This window comes from Herpailurus yagouaroundi, unplaced genomic scaffold (assembly GCF_014898765.1).
Source record: "Herpailurus yagouaroundi ecotype Mexico unplaced genomic scaffold, PumYag 29, whole genome shotgun sequence".
Classification (NCBI taxonomy): Eukaryota; Metazoa; Chordata; class Mammalia; order Carnivora; family Felidae; genus Herpailurus; species Herpailurus yagouaroundi.
The window spans coordinates 65385634-65399707 of NW_024412377.1; the positions used below are offsets into that span (position 1 = coordinate 65385634).

Genomic DNA, 14074 nt, shown 5'->3' on the forward strand with positions numbered 1-14074 from the left:
GGGGGGGCCCGCTCGGGCAGGGCGCGGAGGCTCCGCCGGGCCCTGTCCCGAACCCCCGGCGCTCTGCCCCGCCGGACCGTGGTGAGTGAGCAAGCCGCCGCTCGCCCAGCCCCTCCGAGGCCGGAGCGCTGCCCCCGCTCGGGCTGCGCATCCTCGCACCCCCGGCTCGGCCCGCTGGTCCCCCCGCGCCACCGCCTCCCGCCCCCTGGTGCCTCACAGCTTCAGCCGCTTCCCGCCTCGCCGCTTGCCGACCTTTCCCGCCCTGAGGAGCGCGGCGGGCCCGGGCCGCGGCCGCCGGGCCTCCCGGGCTCCGCGCCGCAGCCTCAGCGGGCCGGGACTGGCAACGGCGGCCGAGCACATGGACGGCGGCCTGGCGCGCCTGTGGCGGGGGGTGCGGGAGCCGGCTGCAAGCGGCGGTGTGAGGCCCGGCCGCCGGCTTCCCCGGAGCCCGGGTGGGGGCGGGGAGCTGGGGGGACGTGGTCCTGGGGGATCTCGAGGCAGGGACGCGGGAGCGTGTAATTGTTTGGCCTGTGGTGGGTACAGATGTGTGCAGGGAGGTAACAGGAGCCCGGGCTGGGAGGGAGGGAAGCGCGGGCCTGAGCTTGAGCCAGATGGTGGCCGCGCTCCAGGGCCTGGCAGCCGAGCGAGGGGCCCGATTTTGGAGTAGTGCAGGAGGGCGATTTATTTCGCTTAGCAAACATTTACCCAGCTCTAAAGGAATAGGGAGGGAAACGTCTTGCTCCCTTTTTCCTTCAGGCTCCTTAGTCTTTAGTCTTTGTCCTTCGTCCTGAGGTGGTGAATGAAATGTCTATGGTCCCTGCCTTTCTAGAATCCTCCACAGATATTTACGGAACCCCTAATGTGGGCTAGATGTGCTAGGCGCTGGGGATACAGTGGAGAACACAATGTCCGTGACCTCTCTCACAGAAGGTGATGTATTCAACAAGTGACTGTTGAGTACTCCAGGAGTGGGAGGTGGACAGGCTTTCTATCAGAAGACTCTCAACATCAGACTTCCAGCCGTCTTCCCAGCTTCCCACGGACACACCCCAGAAATAAAAGAATTCTCTGGCTGGTATAGGTCTGTAACCTACAGGTTAAGGAAGACACCTTTCTTCATATGCAAATACTCCTTCGAGGCAAATCTCCTAGCTTCTGCTCCTCCGGTCCCAGCCAGTTTGTAGTCCCTACGCCTCCACTGCCAGCCCCTTCTGTGCCCCAGGTATAGTGCTAAATGCGAAGTGGTCGCTACAAAATGAATGGCATGCCAGACCAGTTAACGTCTAGTCCCGTGTGGCCCAGGTTCAAATGCAGGATTCTCAGTAAATCTCAGTAAAGAACTTAGAGGGGATGGACAGACAAGATTTCAGAGGAGAAGTGACCCAACGTGGTAAGTGCATGGGGTAGCCCCAGTGCCGTGGCGGTGTGAAGGACGTAGACCCACAATAAATGTTTGTTGGGTGAAAGAATGGCTGAAGGAAGAGAGGAGAAAGAGCAGTTCTAATGGATGTTTGATAAGTGAGAACGAGTACATGAGTAGGAGCAGGCTTGAGGTGGAAGGGATGCCGCCTTCAGTTGGGACCTCAGGAGGAGTTGAACTCTGGAGAAAAGTCAGGACTGGAGAGGTTTGGTAATCACCCAAATAGAAAAGAGTGCTGAAGGCCTAATCGTGACCGAGATAAGCAAGGAAAAGACGAGAGGGAGAAAAAAGGTGGAAGGAAGAAGTGGCCTCAGGATAACTCACAGCTGCCTTTCCTTCCAGTTCTTCCTCGTTCCCGTTGCCCCTGGTCTCAAGCCCCCTTTCCTTCCAGGTGTCGTCCATCTTCCCTCATCTTCGTCCAGCTCCTCTCTTTAAGTGCTCAGATGTCATCCTTCGTCTGTGGTGTCTCTTGAGGCCCTTCACACACAAACGTGGGTGCTCTCTCAAACTGCTCCCCTCCCCCGTGACCGCCCAACCAAGCCTTTTCATTCTGAGCCTTCTGAGTTGAAGAGAAATGAAGGGCACATTCCAGAGAATAGTACCCAATGTAAATCTTGCCTCTCCATATATTTACTCCAGTTTCCTTTAAAACTCCAGGCTTGGTCTCTTTTTATGGTTGTTGCAAATTAAATAGGGCAGTAGGATAACCATGTCAGAGATCAGATGCGTTAAGAGACTTGCAAGGTTAAAGCCTAAAACGCTTTTGTCTAGCTTTCGCCTGAAGGCCCTGAGGTCAGAGAGACCTCTCTTCAAATCAGGAACCCCCACCCCGTATAGCAGCACTGAGAGTTTTGGCAAATTCTGTCACCTCTCTCAGCTTTTGCGCTTGAGAACATTGATACCTACCTGACAGGATCATAAGCGGGGTTTTAATAAGGCAACACAAGGAAAATGCCTAGCATAGATGATCGCTTTTGCTACACTTTGTATTTTTTCTCAACCAGGCCTGACCTTCTCAAGCGTGGCAGGCGATGAAATAAAAGAAACAAGTTTTATTTTTTTTTTTTTCTTTTTTTTTTTACAAATATTGACTGAGGGGAAACAACTTGCTTGAATTCGGGAAATCAGAAAACTATTTCCAATACTGAAGTTGACATTTCTGAACTCCTGGTTCTTAACCTGGGCTTTAGTCTTCACTAAGTTTATGAAGCGGGTCTGTGTTTTCCATAATACTACTTTTTGTTTGCCACTTACAAAAGCAGAATGTTGACCTAATTACAAAAACTTTAGAAATGTATGTAGAAGAAAATTAAAACTGTCCTTAATCTCACCATCCAGAGATAACCAGTGTTGATATTTTGAAGTATGTCCATCTAAACTTTATCTGTAAATGCCAGTGTGCATTCATACAGACCCTCGTGTCTTCCCCATGTATGTTTTTGCAAAAATGAAATTCCACTATACATGTGGGGTTTTTTTAGCTTGCCTTTTTCTCTCTCTTTTTTAATGTTTATTTATTATTTAAGAGAGAGAATCCCAAGCAACACAAGGCTTGAGTTCACGAACCATGAGATAAAACCTGAGCCAAAATCAAGAGTCAGATGCTTAATTGCCTGAGCCACCCAGGTGCCCCACCTTTTCTCTTAATACACTTTTTGTCTCTTGCACCAATAAATACATGTCTCTCCAATATTTTTAATGTGTTTCATTGTATAGATTTGTAATTCTATTTATGATCTCCTATTAATGGATATCATGCTGACATTTACAAATTTTCTCTGTCATAAACAACCCAGTGTAAAGTCCCTCACAAATAATCTTTGTACCCTTGTTTATTTGCTTCTTTAGGATGAGTTCCTCTTAGAAGTGAGAGTATGAAGTCAAAAGGTATGCCCCCGTTGAGAGCTTTTGATATATATTGCCAAATTTCCTACAGAAATTGTGCACCAATTATATTCTCACCATACCCTTTTCTCCACTACCCAGTCACTCCTAGATATTGTCAATTTATTTGGTAAACATTTACTGAACACTTACTATATGCAAGGCACTTGTAGGTGCTAACAATACAGCTGTGAACAAGTCCCTGCCCTTGTGGAGGTTCTATTTTAGTCAAGGGGAAACAAACAATAAACAGTCACATAAATGTAATGTCAGATGATACAGAGTGTTAGAAATAAAAATAGGCATTTTTGTTCATTTAAATGTTTGTTGATTTGGTAGCCAAATTCTATGAGCTGTCATGGTTTTAATTTTTTTCTTTGGTTGTGATTCATTCTTTCAATAAATACTTACTGAGCACATGCTCTGACCCTGGGGACCAGAAGTAAACAAGTTAACAATGAGCTGATATTCTGTTGGGGAAATATAAGCAATAAACAACCAGAAAATAAGTGAACAATGTAATAGTAACAGGTGGTGTTGGGAACATTAAATTGTATTTTCAAAGAAGGTCTCTCTCTGAAGAGTTAATATTTGATCTGAGAAAAAAATGACAGAATAGATTTGTTATGAGAAGATCTAAGGTAGCAGCAATGGGTGTGGCAAAAACAAAGACTTGGAAGTGGAAATGGTATGACTAATTGGAGGAATTGAAAAGCCAGTGGGGCTGGAAGGTAATGAATGGAAGACGCAGTCTGAAGAGATGAGAAGTAGTGGGCTAGGTCATATAGGGTCTTGTAGACCACAATAAGGAGTTCCAATTTTATCCTTATGTAATAAGAAATCTTTGAAGGGTTTTAGGCAGGGGAATGACATGATCTCATTTGCATTTTTAAAAGATGGTTTTAGGGGTGCCTTGGTGGCTCAGTCAGTTAAGTGTCCAACTTTGGCTCAGGTCACGATCTCACGGTTCGTGGGTTCGAGCCCCGTGTCAGGCTCTGTGCTGACAGCTCAGAGCCTGGAGCGTGCTTCAGATTCTGTGTTTCACCCTCCCTCTCTGCTTTTCCCCCACTCACGCTCTGTCTACTCTTTCTCTCAAAAATAAATAAACATTAAAAAAAAAAAGAAAAGATTTAAAAAGTAGTTTTAGCTACTGTGAGAAGATAATACTGTACAGTAAGGTGACCGTGTAATTTATCATCCAAGTGGGAATCCTTTTGCAAATGAAAGGGGGTGCTAACTGGAGGGGATGTCAAACAACAGGTGAAAACTAGAACTGTCCCAAACAAACCAGGAGTATAGTCACCTTCCTGAAAGGAGACCATAGCGGAATCAGGGAGACCAGTTTAAGAGGTTGCTGCAGTAGTCTAAACCAAAAATAATTGTAGCTTGGAATAGCCTGGGATACTGGAAGGATTCGGGACATTGGAAGATAGGAAGTAGAATCAACGAGTCTTGATAACTTGGATGTGGACAATGAAAAGAAAAGGAGGAATCAAGAGTGAAGCTCTGGTTTTGGCCTGAGCAACTAGATGTATGTTGGTGTCATCCATTGAAATGGAGACTTGAAGAACAGGATTGGAGGAAAGATTCAAGAGTTCTGTTTTGAAGGTGTTAAAAGATGCTTATAGAATAGCCAGCTGGAGATACAAGGTATGTTGTTTGTACTGAGTTTGGAGGCCAGGGGAGAAGGTCTGACTAGGGACACAAATTTGATGTCATTGACACATAGGTCGTAGTAAAGCCCGTGACCTGGATGAGATCATCTAGGCTAAGACTCAACAAGAAGAGCATCCTGGACGTAGCCCTAGGGCACACACAGCGTCTACCTCAGATGAAGGTAAGGGGAGGAGGAGCAGCTAGTGAGGTTGGAGATCAGAGAGTGTGCTCAGCATGTAGTAGAGCTGGACACTTTGAACATGTTTATTGGTGGTGTATTGGGTATATATAGAGAGATTGTGTGCATGAAGATTACCTGTTCTTCTCCTATTGGGGTGTTATTTGTAAATTTTCCTTACATACTAAAGACTTGTTATGGGTTGAATTGGGTCCTTCAAAAAGATATGTCAAAGGCCTAACCACCACTACAAAATGTGACCTTATTGGGAAATAGGGCCATTGCAGATGTAGTAATTGAAGATGAGGCCATACAGAGTAGGGTGGGCCCTTACTAATCTAATATGACTGGTGTCCTTATAAGAAGACATGAGGATAGAGGAAGAACACCATGTGACAATAGAAACAAAGATGGGAGTTGAAGCTGCAAATCAAGGAATACCAAGGATTGCTGGTGACACCAGAAACTAAGAGAAAGGCATGGAACAGATTCTCTTCTACAGGCTTCGAGAGAGCGTGGCACTGCAAATTGGTTTTGACTTTTAAGGCTCCAGAACTGTGAGATGATAGATGCCTGTTGTTTTAAGCTATTTTGCAGTAATTTGTGCTAGGAAACTAATACAGCCCCCTGTGTTATACACATTACTTCCCCCCCCCCACAATTTTTTATTTCTTTTGGTTCTTTACAAAAGTTTTAAATTCTTGTGTAGCCAGTTCTATCACTCTTTTCCTTAGGAAGCCTTTCCTCTTATGATTATAAAAATATTTTTTACATTTAATTTATTAATCCACCTGGAATTAATTTCAAAAAAGGGATAAAATAGTCATCTTTTTCTTTCAGGATGGTTAGCTAGTTGTCCTAACATTTATTGAATTATCTATCCTTTCTACCCTGTGGTTTGAAATATTACCTTTATCAAATGGTAAACTTTTATATATTTCTGTGTCTATTTGTGGACTTTTCTTTTCTCGCCTTGGTACATGCTATTTTAATAATAAGCAGAGGAGGGGCACCTGGGTGGCTCAGTCGGTTAAGCGTTGGACTTCAGCGCAGGTCGTGGTCTCATGGCTCCTGAATTTGAGCCCCTGTGTTCGAGCCCCACATCAGGCTTTTTTTTTTTTTTTTTTTTTTTTTTTAATTTTTTTTAACGTTTATTTATTTTTGAGACAGAGAGAGGCAGAGCATGAACAGGGGAGGGGCAGAGAGAGAGGGAGACACAGAATCCGAAACAGGCTCCAGGCTCTGAGCGGTCAGCAGAGACCCCGATGCGGGGCTCGAACTCACGGACCGTGAGATCATGACCTGAGCCGAAGTCGGATGCTTAACTGACCGAGCCACCCAGGCGCCCCAAGCCCCACATCAGGCTTTGTACTGACAGCTCAGGGCCTGGAGCCTGCTTCAGATTCTGTGTCCCTTCCCTGTGCACACTCTGTCTCTGTCTCTCTAAAATAAATAAGCATTAAAAATTTTAACAATAAGCAAAGGAAACTCTTCATTGCTCTTTTTAGAATTTTTTTGACTAGTTTTGCATGTTTATTCTGTCAGATCACTTTAAAATCATTTTGTCAACCTCCAAATAATTTCTACTTTTAAAATGGGGATGGGGGCGCCTGGGTGGCGCAGTCGGTTAAGCGTCCGACTTCAGCCAGGTCAGGATCTCGCGGTCCGTGAGTTCGAGCCCCGCGTCGGGCTCTGGGCTGATGGCTCAGAGCCTGGAGCCTGTTTCCGATTCTGTGTCTCTCTCTCTGCCCCTCCCCCGTTCATGCTCTGTCTCTCTCTGTCCCAAAAATAAATAAACGTTGATAAAATGGGGATGATACTAAATTTAGAAATCTGTACTGTGTGGTGTTTTACTTAATGAAGTTTTACACTTTTATGTATGTATCTGTGCATCTTTTATCTTTATGGTTTTTTTCTTTGTTTTATGTTTAGAGAGATCTTTCCTGTCCTGAGATTACTTTCCTTTTATTTCCTTATTATTATTCTTTTACCATCTCATTCTTACATTTAGATCTTTAATTCACCTAAAATGTTTTATATGGCATGAAATGTACCTGCCATTTTCCATATACCGTATTGCCCTATGTAAGACTTGCTGTCAACTTAAGAACAGCTTTTCAGGAAAAAAGAAACTACCACATGAAATGTGAGACCAACTATTAGATGCACCCTGATTGCAGATATAGGAGGGGAACACTCTAGATATGAGAGTTTATAATATATGGTGTTAATTGTCTGGGAATCATTTCTCAAATAATTATCTTTTTTCCACATATTTGAGACATATTTTTAACACCGAATTATTTTATACACTTGTGTCTGTTTCTAGGTTTTCTTTTGTGTTTCATTGATTGGTCTATTTTCAATGACAGAACTTTACTGTTTTATTTTTGTGGTTTGATCATATTTTTTGGTATCTAATAGAGCAATTATCTTTCCTTATTTTTCTCCCGAAATTTCTTGGTTATTGTGCCCATGTAGGCCTCCAAAAGAATTTTAGAATCATTTTGTTCAGGATTGCATTTGATTAGGGTTCCTTTGGGTCAGATAATTCTTTGTTGTGGGAGGCTGTTCTGTGCACTGTGGAATGTTTAGCAGCATCTTTGGTCTCTGCCCACTAGTTGCCAGCCAGTAGCAGCACCTCACCTTTCCCCCAACTTGTTACAACCGAAAGTGTCTCTAGACACTCCCGAGTGTCTCCTGGAGGGCAAAATTGCCACTGGTTCAAAACTACTGTGTTGGATTTATAACTTAATTGAAAGAGAAATAACATCTTTATAATACTGTCTTCCTAATTAGAAACATGGCTTACCTTTCATTTTATGGGGTTTCCTTTTTGGCAATCAATAAAACTTGCTTTGAATCCTGTGCGTTTCTTGTCCTGGAGCTAGTGTTTTGATTCTGAGTAACTGGTTGCCCCACAGGGTTGAGCATGCCAATAATGGTGAGCCTCACATAGTATGAATAGCTTGCCTTTATGCTAGGCACCCTGTTAATTAAGTACGTTGCATGGATTAGCTCGTGTAATCTTCACTGCAGCCCCGTAAATTTGGTACTGTTATTATCCCTATTTGATAGATGAAGAATCTGAGGTAGGGTCAGCCAGGTGCTAACTGGTAGAACAGGTTTACCACCATTAGTCTCAATCTTGAAAATCCTGGGGTGAGGGCATCTGGGTGTCTTAGTTAAGCATCCCACTTCGGCCCAGGTGGTGATCTCACCGTTCATGAGTTCAAGCACCTCCTTGGGCTCTGCACTGACAGCTCAGAGCCTAGAGCCTACTTCAGATTCTGTGTCTCCCACTCTTTCGCTCTCTGCCCCTCCCCCATTTGTGTGTTCATGCTCTCTCAAAAGTAAATAAACATTAAAATAATTTTTAATAATAAATAAAATTAATAAAATTTTAAAAAAGAAAATCCTGGGGTGAACTTGCAAACCTCTCACCAGGTTTCTGAAGGCACATCCTCTGGAGGCACTAGAAATAAATGGATAAGTTGAAAAAAGCAAGATGCAAAATATTCTGTTTTTTAAATGTAGTTTTAGGGGCACCTGGGTGGTTCAGTCAGATAAGCATCTGACTTCAGCTCAGGTCACGATCTCACAGTTCATGGGTTTGAGCCCCACATTGGACTCTGTACTGACAGCTCAGAGCCTGGAGCCTGCTTCAGATTCTATGTCTCCTTCTCTTTCTGTTCCTCCCTTGCTCGTTCTCTGTCTCTGTCTCTCAAAAATAAATAAACGTTAAAAAAAATTTTTTAATGTATGGTTTTAGAAGAATAGACCCATTGCAGTTTTCTAATCCAAAAATTATTTTTTTAAGTTTATTTATTTTGAGTGAGAGAGAGAGTGAGCAGCAAAGGGGCAGAGAGAGAGAGGGAGAGAGAATCCCAAGCAGGCCCCTCACTGTCATCACAGAGCCCGATGTGGGGCTCAAACCCATGAACTGCGAGATCATGACCCCAGCTAAAACCATGACTCAGACACTTAACCAAGTGAGCCATGCAGGCAACCCCCAAAATTATTTTTTAAACCCCTATCATGTACTTTAAAAATATTTTTAAAAATCGTCTTCTCTTTCTTAATCCCTTCCTCCAAATAAAAGTACACTGTTGGACACAGCCATATCCCCAGCAACTAGATTAGTGCCTTGAGTGTAGTAGATGCTCAGTAACTATTTATTCTAGGAGAAACAATTCCTTTTACTGATTTTCTAAGGAATCCTTTTCTCCTGCTAAGTTTTGTTGCAGTTACGTCAAAATAATTTTATGTGATGGGAGAGCCAAGGGATATATATGGCAGCTATCCCAGGCTAATTTTTTTTTCCAGGCTACTAAGACTTTTAAAACTAAAAAAATGTGGCTATGTCTTAGGATAAAAGGCAGAATTCACCTACATTTTGAATTTAAACATCAGATGTCACACTAATTTGAATCTTAAATCAAGGTCAGCTCTCATGTAAGCCTGCAGATCACTTACCCCATCCCCCATTAACAGCTTTATTAAGATATAATTCCATACCTTACGTGAAGATTCCCACCCATAAAATTCCCTGAATTGTTTGACCTTCACCACTATCTAATTTTAGAACATTTTCCTTACTCCAGAAGGAAACCCTAGACTTTCCAGTGGGTTCTCTTTGTTTTCTGTTTTTTTAAGGTAATCATACCACCTGAAAAATAAAATTTCCCCATTTTAAATTATAAAAAGTATTTTAAAATTTTAAATAGAGGTAAAAAATTCAGGGCCTCAGGAAAAAACACACCCCTGTCCATTGCCACTCTGAGATAAGTAAGTTTTTGTGTATTGTTCCCGAAGTTTTCTCTGTGTGTACACAAAAATGCATAAGTGTCTTTTTTCCCAATGGAGTCATACTAATCTTTTAAACCACTAAATATATTTTAGGCATTTAAAAAAAATATTAGTACCTCATCAAAACTGTTGCCCATTTTGCTTACAGTGGTATTCCTAGTGCAAAACATGATGATTCCTGGTACGTAGTATTCATTTAGTAAGTATTTATCAGCTGCATGTTATTCTAATATTTTGAAAAAGACCATAATTTATTGGACCAGCCCTTACTGATTTTAATTTTGCTATCACAGAAGATGTGATGAACTCTCTTTCATGGTCATGAGAATACATTTGTAGGACAAATTCCTTACAGTGGGATTTTGGAGTTAAAGAGTAGTATGTATTTATAATTTTAATATATACCATGGTCGAGAACAATATGTCATTCTTTGTGGGATCCTAGTATCTGAATCCCAGAACTGTGTTTACAGAACTCCCACCTTTGGAGATATAATCTGTTTCTAACTAAAGAAGCCGAAACTCCAGATACTCACATCACATTCCCAGACGACTTTGCACATAGGGCTTGGACATAGAACCTAGATACACTAGTCAGATGTACTTACTCCAGACTTTGAATTGGAAATGCTGAGAAGCAGCAGGGTCCTTGTACTCCATTTTGGTGAGATGGCATCAGCAATGACATGTAGCAATTATAAAGGTGCAGGTGGCAGGGTATATAGCATGGTGCTGCTGGCCATACAAGCTGGGGTGTTTGTATCCAGTGCCTGTGATAATGGGGTACTCAGTTGTACCACATGGTTTGGAGCACCAGATTTTGGTTGTGTAGATTCCAAGCTTGGTTTTCAGGCTCTTGTCTACATTCTAGAAACTACCCATTATCCTCTATAAGCTCCTTTTGTGGTTAAATTAGAGGAAGATTTTGGGTGTTTTGTTTGTTTTTTGCTTACAGCTGAGGTCGTTGACACATAGCCACCAAATTATACTTCCAAAAGGTTATAACATATATTCTTAATACAGACTCTGTATGAGAATACCTGTTTTCTTATACTCTGGCCAACCTGGTTATTATAAGCTTCTTAGATTTGTGCCGAATCTAATAGTCTAATGTTTCAATTGTCTAGAATTTTGCTGAAAGGGAAAACTCTTCTCAAATGTTAGCTTATTTAATACTATCAAATGATCTACCCACATATATGAAAAACTACCTGTGTCATAAATTTTCTAGATAATTTGGACCTATTTTCTGCATATTTTAATTACTGCACCTCTACAGTTTACCTTGCTATTTAGTAGGGCAAAGCCTCCTGTGATACTGTGATTTATAAGAATTACATATATATTCTACTTCTGAAACCATTACTACACTATATGGTTTTTTAAATAATTTTTTAAATGTTTATTTTTGAAAGAGAGAGAGCATGAACTGGGAGGGGCAGATAGAGAGGGAGACACAGAATCTGAAGGAGGCTCCAGGCTCTGAGCTGTCGGCACAGAGCCCAACATGGGTCTCAAACACACAAACTGAGATCGTGACCTAAGCTGAAGTCAGATGCTTACCAGACTGAGCCACCCACGCACCCTACACTATATGTTAACTAACTTGGATTTAAATTTTTAAAAATTTAAATTAAAAAAATTTTTAAATACATATACATATTTTTTGATCATTCAGATGACAAAATATATATTTCTCACATATATGTAGTCTTTATCCATGGTTCTTTGCTCACAGCTCTCAAAACCCTTGGAACTCCTTAAGTGATGAGAAGTTAAAGGTGTTCTTTGTTATGGTACTGAGGTGACTTTTGGAAAACACCTAAATAAGGGAGCTGGTTACCAGTGAAGCCAGATGATTAGAGGATTGGAATTTTCAGTCCCATCCCCAGACCTCCAGAGAGTGGAGAGGGCCTAGAGATTGACTTCAATCACCAGTGACCAATGATTCAATCAATTCTGACTATATAATGAAGCCTTTATAAAAACCCAAAGGACGTCTGGAGAGCTTCTGGGTTGGTGAACACATAGAGGTGCTAGGAGAACGGCGCCTGGGTGGCTCAGTCAGTTGGCATCTGACTCTTGATTTCAGCTTGGGTCATGATCTCACAGTTGTGAGTTTAAGCCCCACAGCAGTCTCTGTGCTGGCTCGCTCTCTCTGTCTCTCTGTCTCTCTCTCTCAAAATAAATAAACTTTTAAAAAAGTGCTAGGAGAGTGGCACACCTGGAGAGGGTTTGGAAGTTTGTCTAACTGAGCCTGTTACCTATGGAATATGATTCTATCTCCAGGTAGATCATGTCAGAGTTGAGTTGACTTCTCAGACATGAGAGAATTGCTTGTTGGTGTGGGGAAGTCACCACAGAACACACTGGAATTGGATCCAGGAACCCTTTTCACCTCTTCACTTATCTTTTGCTTTCCCTTATAGTTTTTCATTTTTGTTTCTGTTTTTTTATGTTATTCTTCAGCCTTTTCTGATTCAGATGAACTTTCGAATCATCTCCATTTCTTTTAAAAATACCGTTGGAATTTTGCTTGGTATTTATTGAATTTATAGGTTAATTTGGGGGAGAACAAACATTTTTTAAACTTTAAATTTTTTGTTACAGAAGTTACATGAACAGTCTGGATAGACCTATATCTAATAAGGAAATTGAATCAATGATTAATAACCTTCTAAACCAGAAAGTACCAAGCCCAGTTGGGTTCACTGGCATATTCTACTAAACTTTTAAGGAAAAAATTATACCAATTCTCTATAGAAGATATGGAAGCAGAGAAGACACAGCCTAACTCTATAAGGCCAGCATTACCCTAACACCCTAAAACCAGACAAAGACATTATAAGAAAAGAAAAACATTAATATCTCTCACTGAACATATGCAGAAAAACTCAAAGTATTAGCAAGCTGAAGCCAATAGTGTCTAAAAAGAATTATACACTATGATCAAGAGGAATATATCCTAAGTATGCAAGGCTGTTCATTCAAAAATCAATGTGGGGTGGGAAACATGGCAGCAGAGTAGGAGGACTTTAGGCTCACTTCATCCCACGAATACAACTAGATAACTATCAAATCATCTTAAATACCTCAGAAATTGACCTGGAGACTGGCATAACAAACTCACAACTAAAGGTAGAAAAAAGGCCACAATGAAGAAAATAGGAAGTGCAAAGATGTGGTTTGGGACAGAAACAGATAGTGGCTTCTATCTTGAGGAGGGAGCCATGGTCACGGAGAAGGGTGAGAGACAGACTAGCACACAGGGGAGCACACAGGGAAAACAAATCCCCGTAGCCAGCAATTAGATTGGAAAGTAAAAGAGGCCAATTTCATTAGTTCCTGCAACCAGTGGGGCTTAAAGCCTGGTGTTTCAAAGGTCAGTGGGCTTGGCTGGGATAGAACCCAGAAGGCATTGCTCTGCTGTTAGAAGGCAGGCAAACAACACACAGATATACAGTATGGAAACAGTGATCCCAAGAGTGTCTGGGTCACACAGTGTGGAGGTTATTCGCTCATCTCAGAGCATATCCCAGAGAGTGTCAGTGGAGATACTCTCCAGAAACAAAGGAACTGCCTGGTGCTATTTCCCTCCCCTGCCCCTCACATAAACACAGAGCTACATGTGGGATCCAGAACATCCATCAAATATGCTACCTAACTTGCTTACACCAAGCCCCACTCCCCATACTCTTTAGAACTGCCCCTCCTAGTCACACTTGCCTCATACCCTGCATGGTGGGCCCCTTTCCACAGAAAACTGTCCCAAACCCTGCTCACACCATGTCTCCTGACTTGGGAGTTTTGCAGAGCCTCAGTTCTGGTTACGGTGGCAACAGTCTCATTTCACAAACAGACCAGAACACACGTAGTTAAAACGCACCACATTCAGGCCAGGGACCAAACACTACCCACGAAAGGCAAAGAGAGTCTTTGCAAATGACTAGCCTGAAGGATAAAGTGGCCAGGACAAGACAGAGCACATGCAGTACACATTGGAGACCCTCTCAGAAGCAGCAGGCCCTGGGGAACAAGAGACACTAAACAGCAGAGCACTAGAGGACATCTTCTACGTAAGGCGGTTACTTTCAAGAGCAAGAGACATAGCTGACTTACCTAACACA

The 14074-nt window shown here is 42.2% G+C and overlaps 1 protein-coding gene across 1 annotated transcript in view; it reads left to right on the forward strand.

Annotated features, from left to right (window-relative positions):
- Nucleotides 1–3: 3 nt before the first annotated feature.
- The window catches only part of SIMC1 (SUMO interacting motifs containing 1), a gene marked incomplete at its 5' end in the record, with an annotated part of 82387 nt that continues 68316 nt past the window's right edge, over nt 4–14074 (forward strand). Inside the window, one exon of the mRNA XM_040492890.1 lies at nt 4–81. Coding sequence (XP_040348824.1) covers nt 4–81 — 78 coding nt within the window. The remainder of the gene's footprint in view (nt 82–14074) is intronic.